The sequence below is a fragment of the Neodiprion pinetum genome, chromosome 2, assembly GCF_021155775.2.
Source record: "Neodiprion pinetum isolate iyNeoPine1 chromosome 2, iyNeoPine1.2, whole genome shotgun sequence".
NCBI lineage: Eukaryota > Metazoa > Arthropoda > Insecta > Hymenoptera > Diprionidae > Neodiprion > Neodiprion pinetum.
The window spans coordinates 39,588,094-39,601,966 of record NC_060233.1 but is presented as its reverse complement, the minus strand read 5'-3'; the positions used below and the strand labels follow the sequence as shown (position 1 = coordinate 39,601,966).

Genomic DNA, 13,873 nt, shown 5'->3' with positions numbered 1-13,873 from the left:
GCGAAATTCAGCTGTGGAAGTGCAGATTCGAAGTTAATGGAAACTTGGAATCGCTATTTTTCGTTTCTGGTTTCCGGTGCAAGAAACAACCGGATGCGGTGGTGAGCATCTGACCAGGAGGAACAGATCGAGCTTCGCTAACCGGGAACCGTCTTTTCTTCCCTCATTCCCGTTCCTTTCTGACACCGGTGTCACGTCGAAAGAGAAGAAGAGAGGTGGGGAGAAAAAGGAGAGCTATGAACCTCTCTCTTCTTTGTTTGAAAGTATTTTGCTGTTGTTTTCATTCCATGCTTCTGCGAATAACTTTTCGAATTGTTCGGATAGAGAGAAAAAGAGAAAATGCTGTACCCGTACACTTCGCCACTCTTTTTTTCTCCCTCTCTCTCTCTCTCTCTGACGGGTATCGGTGTGTGCCTGGATTTCAAAAGTTTCGAAATTTTATTTAATTCAGACGCCCAGTTGCTCACGGCGACAAGTCCTGCTTTCCTTTATGAACGTCCTTCTCGTTTGAAACGACGAAAACTTTTAGGTACTCAGGTTCCCCGTCAGGCTAATTCTGCATATTTTGTACAAACTCTGGACCCTGCAGGTTATATTCACTCTGACAGCTCTCACTGTAAAAGACAGTCGTTTGTGAAAATCCTCCGCATCCTGAGTTCAATAATCAAGATTTCCACAAATTTTCAAATGATAGGAAAAATGATAGATGACAAAGTCGTAGCGGAATTTAACCCTCTTCTCGATAACTCTCTACCACGCTATATCAAAATCAGCTATTGTTCCTATTCGGTAATCAAACGGAGAATATATGCTCTCCGATTCTTCTTCTTCTTCTTCTTTTATCCACAGCTATGCGTTTAATTGGCTTAAGTCCGGGCTGATTAGAACAGAAGATGCTTATAGGCTCGAGGGCGTCGAGAGTAAAAAGGAAATGAAAGCTAACAGAGCTCTGGGCGGGATTCGGGAGCCGTAAAAAAAAAAAAAAAAAAAGGAACGGAAGGAAAGATAGAAGAGCAAGCCTGCAAACGCTGGAGGAAGGACGAGAGGTCTGAAAGGCTTTGCGGCCATTACTTCGATCTCCTCGTGTTTCTCTCCTACCCTGCGGTTGTTTTCAAACTAAACCCCCAGCCTGTCGGGATTCAATTGTTTTACTTTATCACCTTTAACATCGTTCAGAATTAGACGAAAATGGATACTAGGATTTGCAGACCTTCGTTGTTAAATTTTTTTTATCTATTTTTTTTATTTCAAATAACGTTCTCCAGCTCAACGGAAAAACGAATTCGAAAACTAGGTACATGTGTATATTTTACCGAGCCACCCGTACATTTTTAATCCTTGAGTAAGATTTGTCACGAAAACTTTAACAAGTCCTCCATGCTGAATGGAAAATCAGTGACGAATTACAAAAAAAAAACGAGTTTTATTTTCAATGTGAATTCAGAAAATCATTGCTGTAGAGGGATTAACGAAATAATCGCGCAGAGCTTTACGTGCGTGACGGAAGGGTTCGAGGACTGTCGAACTGAACTGATAAAAAAAAATTCCCACGCATGCACGAATCGATTCAAAAAAAAAAAAAGAAAAAAAAAAAAATTCATTACGCTGTCAAATTGTCACGATCAGGGAAAGAATTATGAGTTACAAATAAATTGTTTCTTCCATCGATACGAGGGGGGTGGTCTTGAGAGAGATTAATGGTTTTGTCGTCTGTGCACTAGCCGAATAACACGCTTGGGTCAGGTCGACATAAAATGTGATCATAAAAAACGAAGTTTTCCCGAAAGCCTGCGAAGCTTGGTCAGAATCAGTAAATCGGCGATGATAAGTGAATAATGTGAAAGAACAGGATGTATGACGTGTTTTCTTTATTGTCCTCCATTCCACGGAGCGACGACTCGAACTTTGAACGCTGATCTTTCGAGATCAGTAATTTCCGATCGATACTAATTGTCTGAGATTTCTTTGGCCGCTGACCGAGTCCCGCTGCAAGAGAACTTGGAGGATCGAATAAACTTTTTGCCTCTTGACAGCCGAAAGAAACATGTCCCGTGGGGTTTTCAGGAATCCCAAACATAGCGTCTCCGCGTCTTCGCCGTCGGGCAGCAGGAAGTCCCCCGAGAATCCTGGGCAGCGAAACACCATCCGGTAAACTTTCCACAAGGGTATATAGAAAGGTGATATCGAACGGTGTGCGAACGTCGTCCGTGTGCTCGGATAATTCAACTTCATCGAATTTTCTTAATTTGGTCACCGCTGTTTCTGCATCTATAAATAATTTATCACATTTTCTTGGTAAAAGCGAAGAGCGAGCGAAGCAATTTGTCATTCGTTGACAAATTGCGCAATCGCTTGGTGATGCTGCAGGTACGGAGATCTGTACAAAACCACTTTGGCCCCGGGGAAATAACGGGAAGATCAACAAAGCGCGCGCGTTAAACCACCCTCGCGAAGAAACTTGCGGATTTAGCATAGCTCGAGAGAAGCGACGAAGAGGGTTTTAAGGAAAGGGGGGCGGGAGGGGCGGAAATTTGTGCTTGGAAAATTTTGCACGCCCGAGGTTTACGAAACTCCTGGGGGGGAGGGAGTGGAGGCGCAATTTTTCCCGTAGAGTACCTACAACATCAGCCGAGGGCGATGAAAGTCGAGCTACGAGTGAAACAACGCCCTGCAACGTCGTCGCTTCGACGAACGCTCTCTATTCGTGTTAATTACACGAGTTACCAAAATCGTCTAATTATACTAAAATACCCGGCGTCAAGCGCTTGCGTTCTCCCTAATTAGCGACGTCTTCTTGAGCTTGTGCTTGCGACACGCGTGACGCGACCGAGGTTTTCATAATTACGACGTTGTTCTGAAAATTATTCGCTCCGCCAAATTGTAAGCAAGATTTCTTCTGCCCCCCACCCCCCCTCCCTCCCTCCCTCAGGGGAGGCTGCATAATCAATTTGACCGGCGAGCCACTGCTCGCTGGTGTCTTAAATTAATCCGCGGTCCGCCCGAGAAGACGGAGAATTCACCTCCACCTGGACCCGGATACACAATGCAGGAACGTCGCGGAACGAGCCGAGGAGTTTCTTACTCTAACTGCCCTCATTCTTCCTGCGGAAGATGGACCGAGGAGGCGGAGAAGGAGGGTGGAGAAAAAAAAAACCAAAAGAAATAAAAAAAACGAGACAAAACAGAGATGGAAAAGTTTAGGAATAAAGGAAACAAGAGATTGCTACTTTAGCGAATCGGAACTTGCCGGAGGGGGAAGGGAATAAAAGTTGTAAGCTCGGACCGCTCGCGATGATCGCAGCCCTCTGCTTAAACTTGGAAACTCTGCTAAACTCGATTACGCAACTGCCTTGCAATTAACGCCGAAAAGTGGTCTGAATTCACTCTCGACCTTGACAGCGTGTCGAGTCCGTCAAATTTTCCGTCCACTGTCAGATCGGTGTTCGGCTTTGCCGAAGCTTTGTTTGGTGACTCGCTTATACAAGAATACGGTACATGGGAATTCTTCCTCCTACCATTATGGGAAAGGATAATCGTAAAGGGAATAAAGAGGAGCAGCTGGACGGAAGTAGAGGGGCATCGCTAACCGGAGGTAGGAAATTGAGAGAAAACGAAAGATCGCTGCTGCGCGAGGTTGATCAGAAAATATCTTTATACCTGTCCCGGCGAACTGGCCGAGCGGTCAAAGAGCGAAAATAAAAGCTTCCGCGGGGGATGGAAGCAGTCTGAGCGCTGCGAGATCCCGCAAGCAAGAGAACGGGGATGAGGAAGGGGTGGCGAAGGGTGAAAGGGGGAGAAAAATACGCTGTCATCGTCTGAGCCGAGGCTCCGTGGCTTGTACGCGCCCCCCCGCTGACTACAACGACATTTGTTTTTACGTATCTCGTCATTTTTGTATTTCACCTTTTACCTTTCGCCCCCGGCTTCGGCTGCCTTTTCTCTACCCCGTGAAATTTCCCCAAATCCCCGACTTCCCCCCTCCCCCCCCCCTTTCGCCGTTGCGCCAAACAAGAAAAAGTTGAGCAAAACAAACGTGGCCGCGAGGATGAGATTAGCTCTCTCCCTGCCCGCCCCGATCCTGCATGGACAGTTACACGAAACGAAACGTGTCGTTTTCCTCTGACGATGTTTGTATTAAAGGAATTCAACACGGTGTCGCTGCTCGGAAAAATCTACCGAGCTTTAAATTTATCTGTTTTTTTTTTTTTTATTTTTTTTATCTTTCTGTTCTGCACGGCCTAACCACCAAAAATCGTACTGCGTAAGTTTCTTTTGAGGAATCTTCACGTACTGCACAGATTTACTTAAGTATATAGACAGACTTGTTGAATTAATCTACTTTCAATAAGAACAAACTTTTAAGACTAGGTATCTTTTTTTGATATCTTAATTTCGCCGTATCTCAACTCTCAGTCACGTTGAAAAATTGGTGGAAATTTTATTAGTAATATTAAAACGTTCCTGGTAAGGTATTTTTTTAATAGTAATCACGATCGGTAATACGTTATTAAAATCTCGACTATTTTCTTGTTTCCGGTGTTTGCTTCATTGTGAAAAAAAATCGCACGAAAACTGGAAACCTTATTTCTCATCGCAGAAGTATACCTCAAGTATAAAATAATCAAATATCTGAAGATTTTCATCACGTTTCTAAGACTGTAAGCTTATTTGTGCTAATTATAACGTAAAGCCTCGAAGTGCTTCGACAGTCAATTAACGGTAATTCATCAGGCACATTTTCACTGCCACGCTTGGCAAATATCGCAAAGGTCATACCAATTAAAGTAAGCTGTAAGTGACGAAGGTGAAAGCACAGCTCAACACCCAAAGCTTTAAAATGGTGTCCAGAGGTTCTGAAAATGTCCCTAAATGTTACTCATCCTTCAAAAGTCCTGGAATCCAACTACCCTTGAATATTTCTTGCGTCCTGGAATTACTCTATCTTTAATGTCCTTAAATAACCCGAAAATGTCCTGTATATATCCCGGAATTGTCCTTGAATTTATTACAGATTTTTTACCTTCAATTTCAATCGATAATATAATAGTACCAGGTTCCCATTCGCCTGCGATCAAACAATAATCATTGATACAAGAGACGACTTACCGGCGGTCAAATTTGCGGGCTTGACGATACTCGGGCAAGCTCTGAAGAGACCGAGCTTGAATCGGACCGTTACGGAGGCTGCAAAGGTCTGGGGTAAATTCGGAACGAAGAGACGTTCCTCGGTGTGGAGCCAAGCCGGTCCAAGGAGCGCCGTTGTCAGGGCGGCGAGGGCAGCCAGGCCGCAAACGACGCCGCATCGGGTCATGTTTGACCCTCCAGAGCCAGCGGGCCCTTCGCCGGAGCAGCACATCTCTGGATTCCTCCTTGGCCTCGTCTCCCTTTTTCCTACAAGAGTCCGTCTTCCAGCTTCCTGCAGCGTCGAGATCCCTCAGGACCCGTTCTAGGTGTCAGGTAAAATAGCCACGTTTTTTTCCATCCCTTATTCGAAGTTGCAAGCTTCTCGGACTGGCGGGATTTTTCGTTTGAAATTTTTCTCTCTTTTTTACCACAGTTTTTAACCCATTTCCGAACTAATCGAACCCCCGCATTTAAAGCACATCATTTTTTCATCCTGTTTTACGCGGAAAGAGGGACGGTCACTTTTCACTCTTTTGGGACCCACGGAAAATAGCGGTAAGCTCTAGGCTCGCAGCTTTTTTTATTCCGTCGGTTATAACTTTAAACGGCTCTAAACGTGTCCTTCGGCAGCGAGCCGGTCATCGCTTGACGCGGATTCCCGCATGCTCGGTACTTTCACTGTAAACTTTTCCCCAACTTTCGACCCGCTTCTACTCTTTAATCTCCCGCGTACATACCTATGTATATATGTATATGTACGTCTATGTACTCTCGACGAGCCTGGAGCTGTATCCTGAGCTTATTTACACCTCGAGAGTGTTTTAACAGGTTCTTATTTCTCTTCCACCTTCTTCTTTCGTTTACGATTATCCCGAATTAATTGCCCTCCGCACGGTGTTCTGTTGATAACGTGAAATTAGCAAGGCTTGATTATATCGGCGGCTGGTACATTTAAGTTACGGGGACCGAGGACCTCGAAGATTATTTTTTTTAATTTCATCTCAATTTTAAAATGTTTTGCTCTAATTTTATGCTAATTTTGCATAGAAACGGGAACAGCATTTTATTCTGAATATCTGAAAAACGATCTGATCTCAAAAACATTGAGTATTCGATGGAAATGCGTGTGTCGGAAAACTTTTCTATAATATATATTTGAGGTTGAAATAAGGCGCTCTCTCGTCTACCGAAAACTCGACAACTTGGATAAAATTCCTGTGTAAGACGAGGAAAAGAAAAATCCCAAATGGTTCTTACATAATCCTGCTCGAAACTCGCCCAGCAATGAACCTTCGTCAGAGTTCACGACAAAAGGGATTTGTCAAGTGAACGTCAAGACTTTCCTCGGAGGCTTATACAATATTGGAATCGGTCAAAGTTGAAAATTGGAGTTTGATTAATTGTCACAGCCTCGATCAAGGAAATCAACCCGGCGAAACGAATCTATACGTGATACAAAATCGTATTTGATCTCAGTTATAATTCGCGTCGAGTCAAGGAGACGGTCATTGAGTTACTTCGCATAATGATGAACAGAAATCTCAATGACAATTTCCAGCTTACAGCCTATTATCGAAAATTGACCATCGCCGACGAAAAGAGCACTCGAATCTTCAACCTTCACTCCTTTCGACGCAGCGACGCGACGAAAATACGCATATTTTTTAAAATTGTCGTACTCGAGTAGCTTTCTCGAAGGAAATTACAACAAGTAGGTTTTTCAGGGTTTCAGGGGCGGCTGAATTCGTGGCTAAAATTGGGTCAATCGCTCAGTTTTCGCCCGAGCCTAGTCCGGCTACCTCCCACATTTTCCATACCCTCAAACCCCCCACGCGACGTCCATCCGTTCCACTTTGACCCTTTGCTAACAAACGGAAAGCCCGCCTCGATGTTAAACCAAAATTATCAGAGTCTAAGGTCAAGTGCCGGGCGGAAGTTGACGGTCAATTTGACTAGCTATTACGAAGCAGGAAGTGAATACACCCTTTGCCAAACGCTAATATATTTCTCCCGCTTTTGCTTCTTCATTTTTTTATTTTATTCTTTTTTCTCTCTCACTTCACGGCACTCGATTTCATTATCCGAGTATTCTGACCGCGCGATTAATTACTAAACTACCTGTATGTGCGTACGGAAAATATATTATCGATTTCCGGAAACGAGGGTGTGGGGCAGGTGTCGGAGCTGCACGGGATACGCTCGAACGGTATTTCGTATAATTCACCGATTGGCGGTGTTGAATTATTTAACATTAAAACCGGGGGATTCCGCATTCAATTCTAGCCTGCATATTTCATATGCCGGTAATTTCAGTGTTCCAATTTACCTCACTACTCGTCACGCCTTTCAGCCACACCTGTGCAGAACTGTTCGGGACCGCGCGTTTCGAACTTCACCGTTTAACATTTTCAGCAAGGCGATCTTCCGCGTATTTTACGTATAGGGTATATTTGCGAGAATTTATCCGCAAGTTGAAATCATGAGAAACGGTACGTTTAAGTTCCGTTTATCGTATACGGTGAAAATTTTCACTCTCAGTCGGAGGAAACACCGAGTTAAAGGCAGTTTCGTGCTTGCAAGCTTGCGATGCGCGCAGTCACCGCAGTGGCGTTGTGCAGGAATTGTGTGACGGAAGTGCGAGTCCGGGACAACCCGAGGCAACACGCGGAGGCGGCTGGTCAAACTCAATAAAACTCGATAACTTGATTACGCGAATCGGATTATCTATTTTTAACGCAACCCTCGACCGCCGGTTGCACTCCGGTGCATTCCCATGCGACTCACTTACGCGGTTAACAGGCCTACACAAATTGGCAAGTTTTACGAGCGGCTCTGCAGCTCACAGCTGCGGAATCGCAGGGAAGGAAATTGCGCTGAAAACGACAGGCGGAGATTTATCCTGACGCGGAAAACAGTTGTTCGCGTTTTATTTTTCGCGTCTTACGAAGCTTTGACCTCTTACCTTTCTTCATAATTCACCGTTCGCTAAATTTATTCATTTTCAAAATCACGTTTTTGGAAAAGTTTGAACAATGCCGAGCCGGTGACAACGCGCCTCGAGTTCCCGGCGAGAGGAGACAAGGGAAGATAAAATACGAAGGAATTGAAACGAGCACCTGCAGCCCGAGGTCGAGGATTACCTGAGCTATTAAAAATCCCTAAGGTTGGGCTTCAGCCTCGCTAATGCAAGCTCGGGGACAACGAGAGACGCGTAAAAATGCCTGATCCAACCCGAGTTCCGGGACGAAGAAGCTCACTTTGCAAGCTCGAGGGAGACGGATGTTATTTATCTTTATCTTTATTCCCTCCTGTTTCGTGGTTATTCTCTTTTTTATTATTTCATTTTGTTTTTTACTTACGTTCGTACTCGCGTTTAAAAATTTTATACGCAATGCAGTCGTACCGTTACAAATTCCCGCAACGCGATGAAACGGATTATGCATACATGCCCCCGTAACCGGGGATATTATCGACATTATGAATGCGCAGTGGCGATATAACCGCCGGCACTTGGCCGATTCAGTGCTAAAACCCACCCCTTGAACATTTAGCTTCGCCTCGCCTCCAGCCCGGCTGCAATCCGAACCGTATCAACGAAACGGCAACCAACGCCGGCCGATTGTTGCTCTTCACCTTATAGTACAATTATACCCACGTGTCTGTATGTAAATCTGCCCGATTCAAGCTCGGCGAACATTTAGCGAACAGGAAAACATTCGAGGCTTTTAGTACAAGGTAGGATTCTGTTTCGATGTGGATAAAAATGTATTTGAGATAATGGTAAAAGAGAATTACGCGTTTCTTTGTCCGATAATAATTTTGTATTTTGACCAATTGTATGAACTAATTTACCGTGCTAAATGTAACGTCGAATATCTGTGATTGAAAATTTTCGCAATACACGTAAATTGTAAGAAATGTGGAATTCGAGAGTCGGAATCGTTGAAACGTCTGTTATTGAAATAAGAATAAGGTAACAAGCCGCTCTCTCCGGTATTTGGATCAGCGCTATCACGTCTCGGATTAATTAATCCCCGAAACGCCACGCGCCCTGATTTCACCTGTTGTTGGCGCAGCGAGACAGCGAGGAAAAATAAGAATAAAAGGATTGACGGACCAGTTTCGGAAGGGCGAGGGGGGCGACAACGACCCTGACAACCCGGGAGGCATTAATAAGGGAAAAGCTAGAGAATTTATGAGGGTGGCTTGGCGTATATACCCAACGTCGTATTTCCAAGACAAGAAATGAGCTCGGGCTCGGGCCAATCCGATCTGCTACCAAAAATGTTGTTTTAACAGTCAGCGAGGAGGGAAACGAGAAAGACTTTCTTTATGTACACGGGGTAATAAGTGGTCTGATTCATCGCTCCCCGATCTGAGGCTCTTTCTTTCTTCCTCTCTGTCATTCTTTATTTCTTTATTTTCCTCTTTCTTATTTCGCTCGAATAAATTCTTGCGGGTGACGAGGTTGCCGAGTAAAAAGCGAGGCAGGGAGAGAGAGAGTGAGTAAAAATCCGGGTTTCAAAACGAAAATAATTCATACGACCGAAAATTCGATTGGATATCGACGAAGCTTGATTTCCTTTTTCTCCCAATTTCGATTTCGAGCCTTTTTTCTCCTCAATCGTATTCGTTTATTTTCCTTTCTTCCGATGCTACACAACGGGGATGACCAGCTGCCGAATTCACAGCCGCCCCTAAAACGTTTGGCCGGTAAAAACCTGCAGCAGTTCCCCTTTGATCTCTGCGAGTGGATCTCGTTAGCTAATTTGTTTCAAATTCCGTTCTACCCTATTTCGGAGTTGGCCGCACACGCGCGAGGGGTCGAGAACTTTTTATTTTATTTTTATTTCTCTCTTTTTTCTCCTCTCACCCGCTTTCATTCATTTATCTATTTATTCGCACTCCGCACCCGGTGTGGAAATATCGTCATCGTTTAAACTCACCGTCCATCGTATCGCAGACGTGAATATGTCAATCAAATAAACAGGAAAGTGGTGATAAGTAATAATAATATATCAGTTGCGTTCAAACTTTTATTTATTTCATTACGGAAATATGAAAATACAGCGACCGATTATTCCCCGGCTAATCAAGATCGCGTCGAATTTCAACCGGGGATATTTTATTGACGGTAGATTATCACCGGTGATGTGAAATTGGCAAAAATAGACAAGCTAGCTGAGGCAATCTCAACGGGTTCACGGATCCGCGGGGAATCCTCGTTACTTTAATCGCCCGCCACAAATCCAATTTCAATCTTCTCGAATGTATGGGGGGGAAAAAATTTGAAAAAACAGGAAATGAGTCAGATCGATATGATGCTCCGTCGAATAAGAAATGAGAGTGATCCTGAGAAGTGAAAAATTCAGCGGTAAGTCGAAGCGCCGCTTTTCAGATCGGCCCGATATTTTCCACCGTAGACTTACTATTTATGGGGTACGTAAACCCCGATCGAGTACGTGATCGGGCATCGTCTCAGATACATGGATACACGTCTGTATTTTTACGGTACACGGGTAGACGCGATGCTCGATGAAAATCGTATTTCTATCGTCCGAAAAGCGTAGCGGTGACGTTTCTACTTTTATAATTTTCTCCGATACGGCTTGTAGATTGCGCGGTGATTAAAATCTCTCTTCGTCTTTACGGGTCCCCGTCTTCTTTCTCCCTTCCTCTCTCTCCCTCTCCAGTGCTCGCCCTTCTTTTCAAGTACTAATTAAAACTTGAGCGCGACCACGATTCGCGCCCGAACGAACAGAACCAACCCCCTTCACCTTGAGTTTCTGAATGTTCCAAGTATATTAGATGCACCGCAGGTATACCGACAGCTGCATCGCTCGCGCCAGCTTTGCATTTCCTTTATTATTTCTATTTGCCAACTTTTTCACTTTGTTCCCGTAGTCGGTGCTCTTTTGTCTGCGTCCCCAAGTGACGTCATTATCGTCGAGTGAAAATTATTACGCGAGCAAGAAGAGAAAGAGCAGGGATTGTAGGAAAAGATATTCAAAATTATAAATAAAAAAAATCAGAAATATGGTGCACACGTTTTAACGGCCGTCGCGATTCCTTGTCGCCGTTTTATCTCTATCCCCGTTCACTCGATCGTAAAAAATCAACCTCGTAGTAGCGGACGGTACAATGCAATGCGAAAAGGGAAACTCGGAGAGATAGCGAAAGAGGAGACGATAAAAAAAAAGAAACGGAAGACTGAGGCAGTTAATTGCGGCAAAAAAATGGGACAGAGATTACGAGAGATCATTTGCAATCAGCGAAAAACGAGCAGCGAATAAAGCTGCGAGTGGCTTATCTATGTTCTAACATAAATCTACAACGACTCCGGGAATCGCTGGATTTGAAAAAAAGGCATCTAACGAGTCGACCGAACTAAGGATTCGAGTCACTTGATTCATTTTCACGAAGATACTGACTCGCAATTTTTTTATTCCGGTGTTATGAAATCGGCTGATAATTGCAATATCGAGTAATCACCACGTTCATCAGCTCCTGTCACCTTCGATTCCATTTCATTTGATATTTATCGCCGTAACGACGTTTGGCTGAAATTCACGGGGTGAGGTGGAGAAGGATAAATATAAAGAGAAAGAGAAAGAAATAGAGAAAGATTAGCCCGAGGACATTTGCACGTCCTATTAACGTCGGGCTAACTCAGCTCCGAGAGACGCGTGTGTGTAACTTTTGACGGAAGAAATGTTTCGCGCCGCCCAATTGATTCGGAAACAAATCGCCCGGAACTATTGAAATTTATCGACGGTCTGAGACCGAAACCCGAACTCGGAAGAGAACGAATTTTAAAGCGAAAAACGCACGTGTCGGAAGGGGAGAAAAAATCTTCCGGCAAAATTTTATCCGACTCGCCGTTATCGCTTTTCACCTGTACGACACTAAGCTTTCAATATTGACCGGTTCTGTTATCCACTTAGTGACTGATTGTCCATCCGTGTCTTCGCATTTTTGACGCGGTTCGATCGAAGAGAAATTTGAATAAGGCGATCCTGAGGGGCTGAAATAAAAAAAAAAAGACGGATCGAGCGGGAGAATCGGGAATGCAGCGAGAACCCCGGGAACCTTAAGCACTGCAGCAGCACGTGAGAAAGTTTCGCTACTTTAAACGGGAGTTATAACCTGACGTAAACAAATTATACGAGGAGGACGGGGATCCGGGGCGGCGTTTTACCGCGGAAACTAAAGTATACACGCGATCAAACGAGTTGAATTTTAATCGCTCTCCACTACTTTTCTCCAGCATTCATCCCGCTTTCTCTCCGTTCCAGGATTAAGATTCAACCGTCAAAACCGTCACACAGCGCAAAACTTCGCCGGATAAAGCTGATCACCACGTGTGTTTTTTATTCGCACAAATTTTCCGACGTAATTTTATGCAACTAATTTATATGTCTATTTCGCGATTCGAATAATTACTTTTCCACCCTCGAAGACCTCGGTCCAACCACCTTAACAGGAGAAAAAAATGTTGTCAAAAATGTTTTTGCCTGGAGGCTATTTGTACCGGTATAATTTTTCTACCCCCGATATGTATTTCGAGTTGGCTGGGATTCCTTATCGCGAATGCAGTTTTTCGCGACGGCCGGTTTTCGCGCGATTATTTCGAAACGCGATGTCGTCACCGTGCGTACGCGAAAGCCAGAAGCGGACTGTTCGCCTTTGGCACGCGCAACCCCGTCTTGCCGAGGGATCCCTGCCGACGAATCAGCGAACTAAAACTCACCCCCGGCACCCTCCGGATCCGGAGGACCGGGCGAAGCCTCGCGATTGCCGCGCTGCACATCGGGGACACATACACACCCCGTATACCGTTCTATATAATTATGTTATAATAGGTATTGCAGGTGCTGGTCCGTTAAATTGGGAAACCATCGCCACCCCGTCATCCCTAGACCGGTATAACCAAAGTGGCGAATTTCCCGCCAACACCGCTTCGTTGTTCCTGTATCGACTCTGCACCTCTCGAAGAGAACGGGGATTATCATTTTTCACTCTCGAACGAAACGGCGAAAGGGACGAAATATTCTTCTCTTTTTTATCTCGTTAGTAACCGAAGAATTGTAAAGAAAAGATGTGATATTTTTCTTTTTTTTTCTTCCATCTCCTTTTTGCTGTTTAATAGCGGATAAACGGAATTACAGATGTTAACGCTTCCTGATTCCTCAACCTCGGCGGATAACCTTTTTAACGTTGGAATTAATTGAGGCACTAAACGTTTCGATAACGCTTTTTTTTCTTGTTAGGATATCCTTTTCTTCACGTTTCCAAAGCTTGATTCTTATCGTTATAAAACTTGTACCCGCAGAGTTGAAAAGATTTTTCTCGAGTCACTAGAAAGCATTTATTACGTTACAGTCAAAGGACTTATTCGCCAATAAAGTTTCTTATTTCAGTCGGAACCAAACAAGTAAGGTCATATTATATTATGTCAAGTTGTACAATGACAAACGAGATATCGGCTGGTTAAGTAATAATTTTCGATATCAAAAACATAAAAACGTTGCAAATAATTTTTTTCATCAATCATTCGCACATTCCGTACGATGCTTACATCGACTGCCTCGTCCTCCTCGACAAAGTCCATGTCACGTGCCTCCTCATTCGCTCCGTGTATCTACACTCTGTTCCTAGACCTGGCGGTAAAAACGCGTTAAATTAAAAGTTCCAAAACGTCACAGTCGCTGCGCTTCTATCCACTTTCCCCGAGTACTGCACCTACTCA

The 13,873-nt window shown here is 44.2% G+C and overlaps 1 protein-coding gene across 6 annotated transcripts in view; it reads right to left on the bottom strand.

The window, feature by feature from the left end:
• LOC124212075 (uncharacterized) overlaps nt 1-12,796 on the bottom strand; it is a 103,032-nt gene extending 90,236 nt beyond the window's left edge. For 2 of the 6 annotated variants that reach the window (XM_046611806.2, XM_069133621.1), the window contains exons 1-2: nt 12,656-12,796; nt 5,107-6,023 (exon numbers count right to left, since the gene is read on the bottom strand). In XM_046611806.2, coding sequence (XP_046467762.1) covers nt 5,107-5,356 — 250 coding nt within the window. In that variant the 5' untranslated portion in view covers nt 5,357-6,023; nt 12,656-12,796. Of the gene's footprint in view, nt 1-5,106; nt 6,024-6,381; nt 6,827-11,616; nt 11,808-12,567 lie in introns of those variants that run through there. The other 4 variants (XM_046611805.2, XM_046611811.2, XM_046611808.2 and 1 more) reach the window with 4 other exon arrangements.
• Between the last annotated feature and the right edge of the window lie 1,077 nt (nt 12,797-13,873).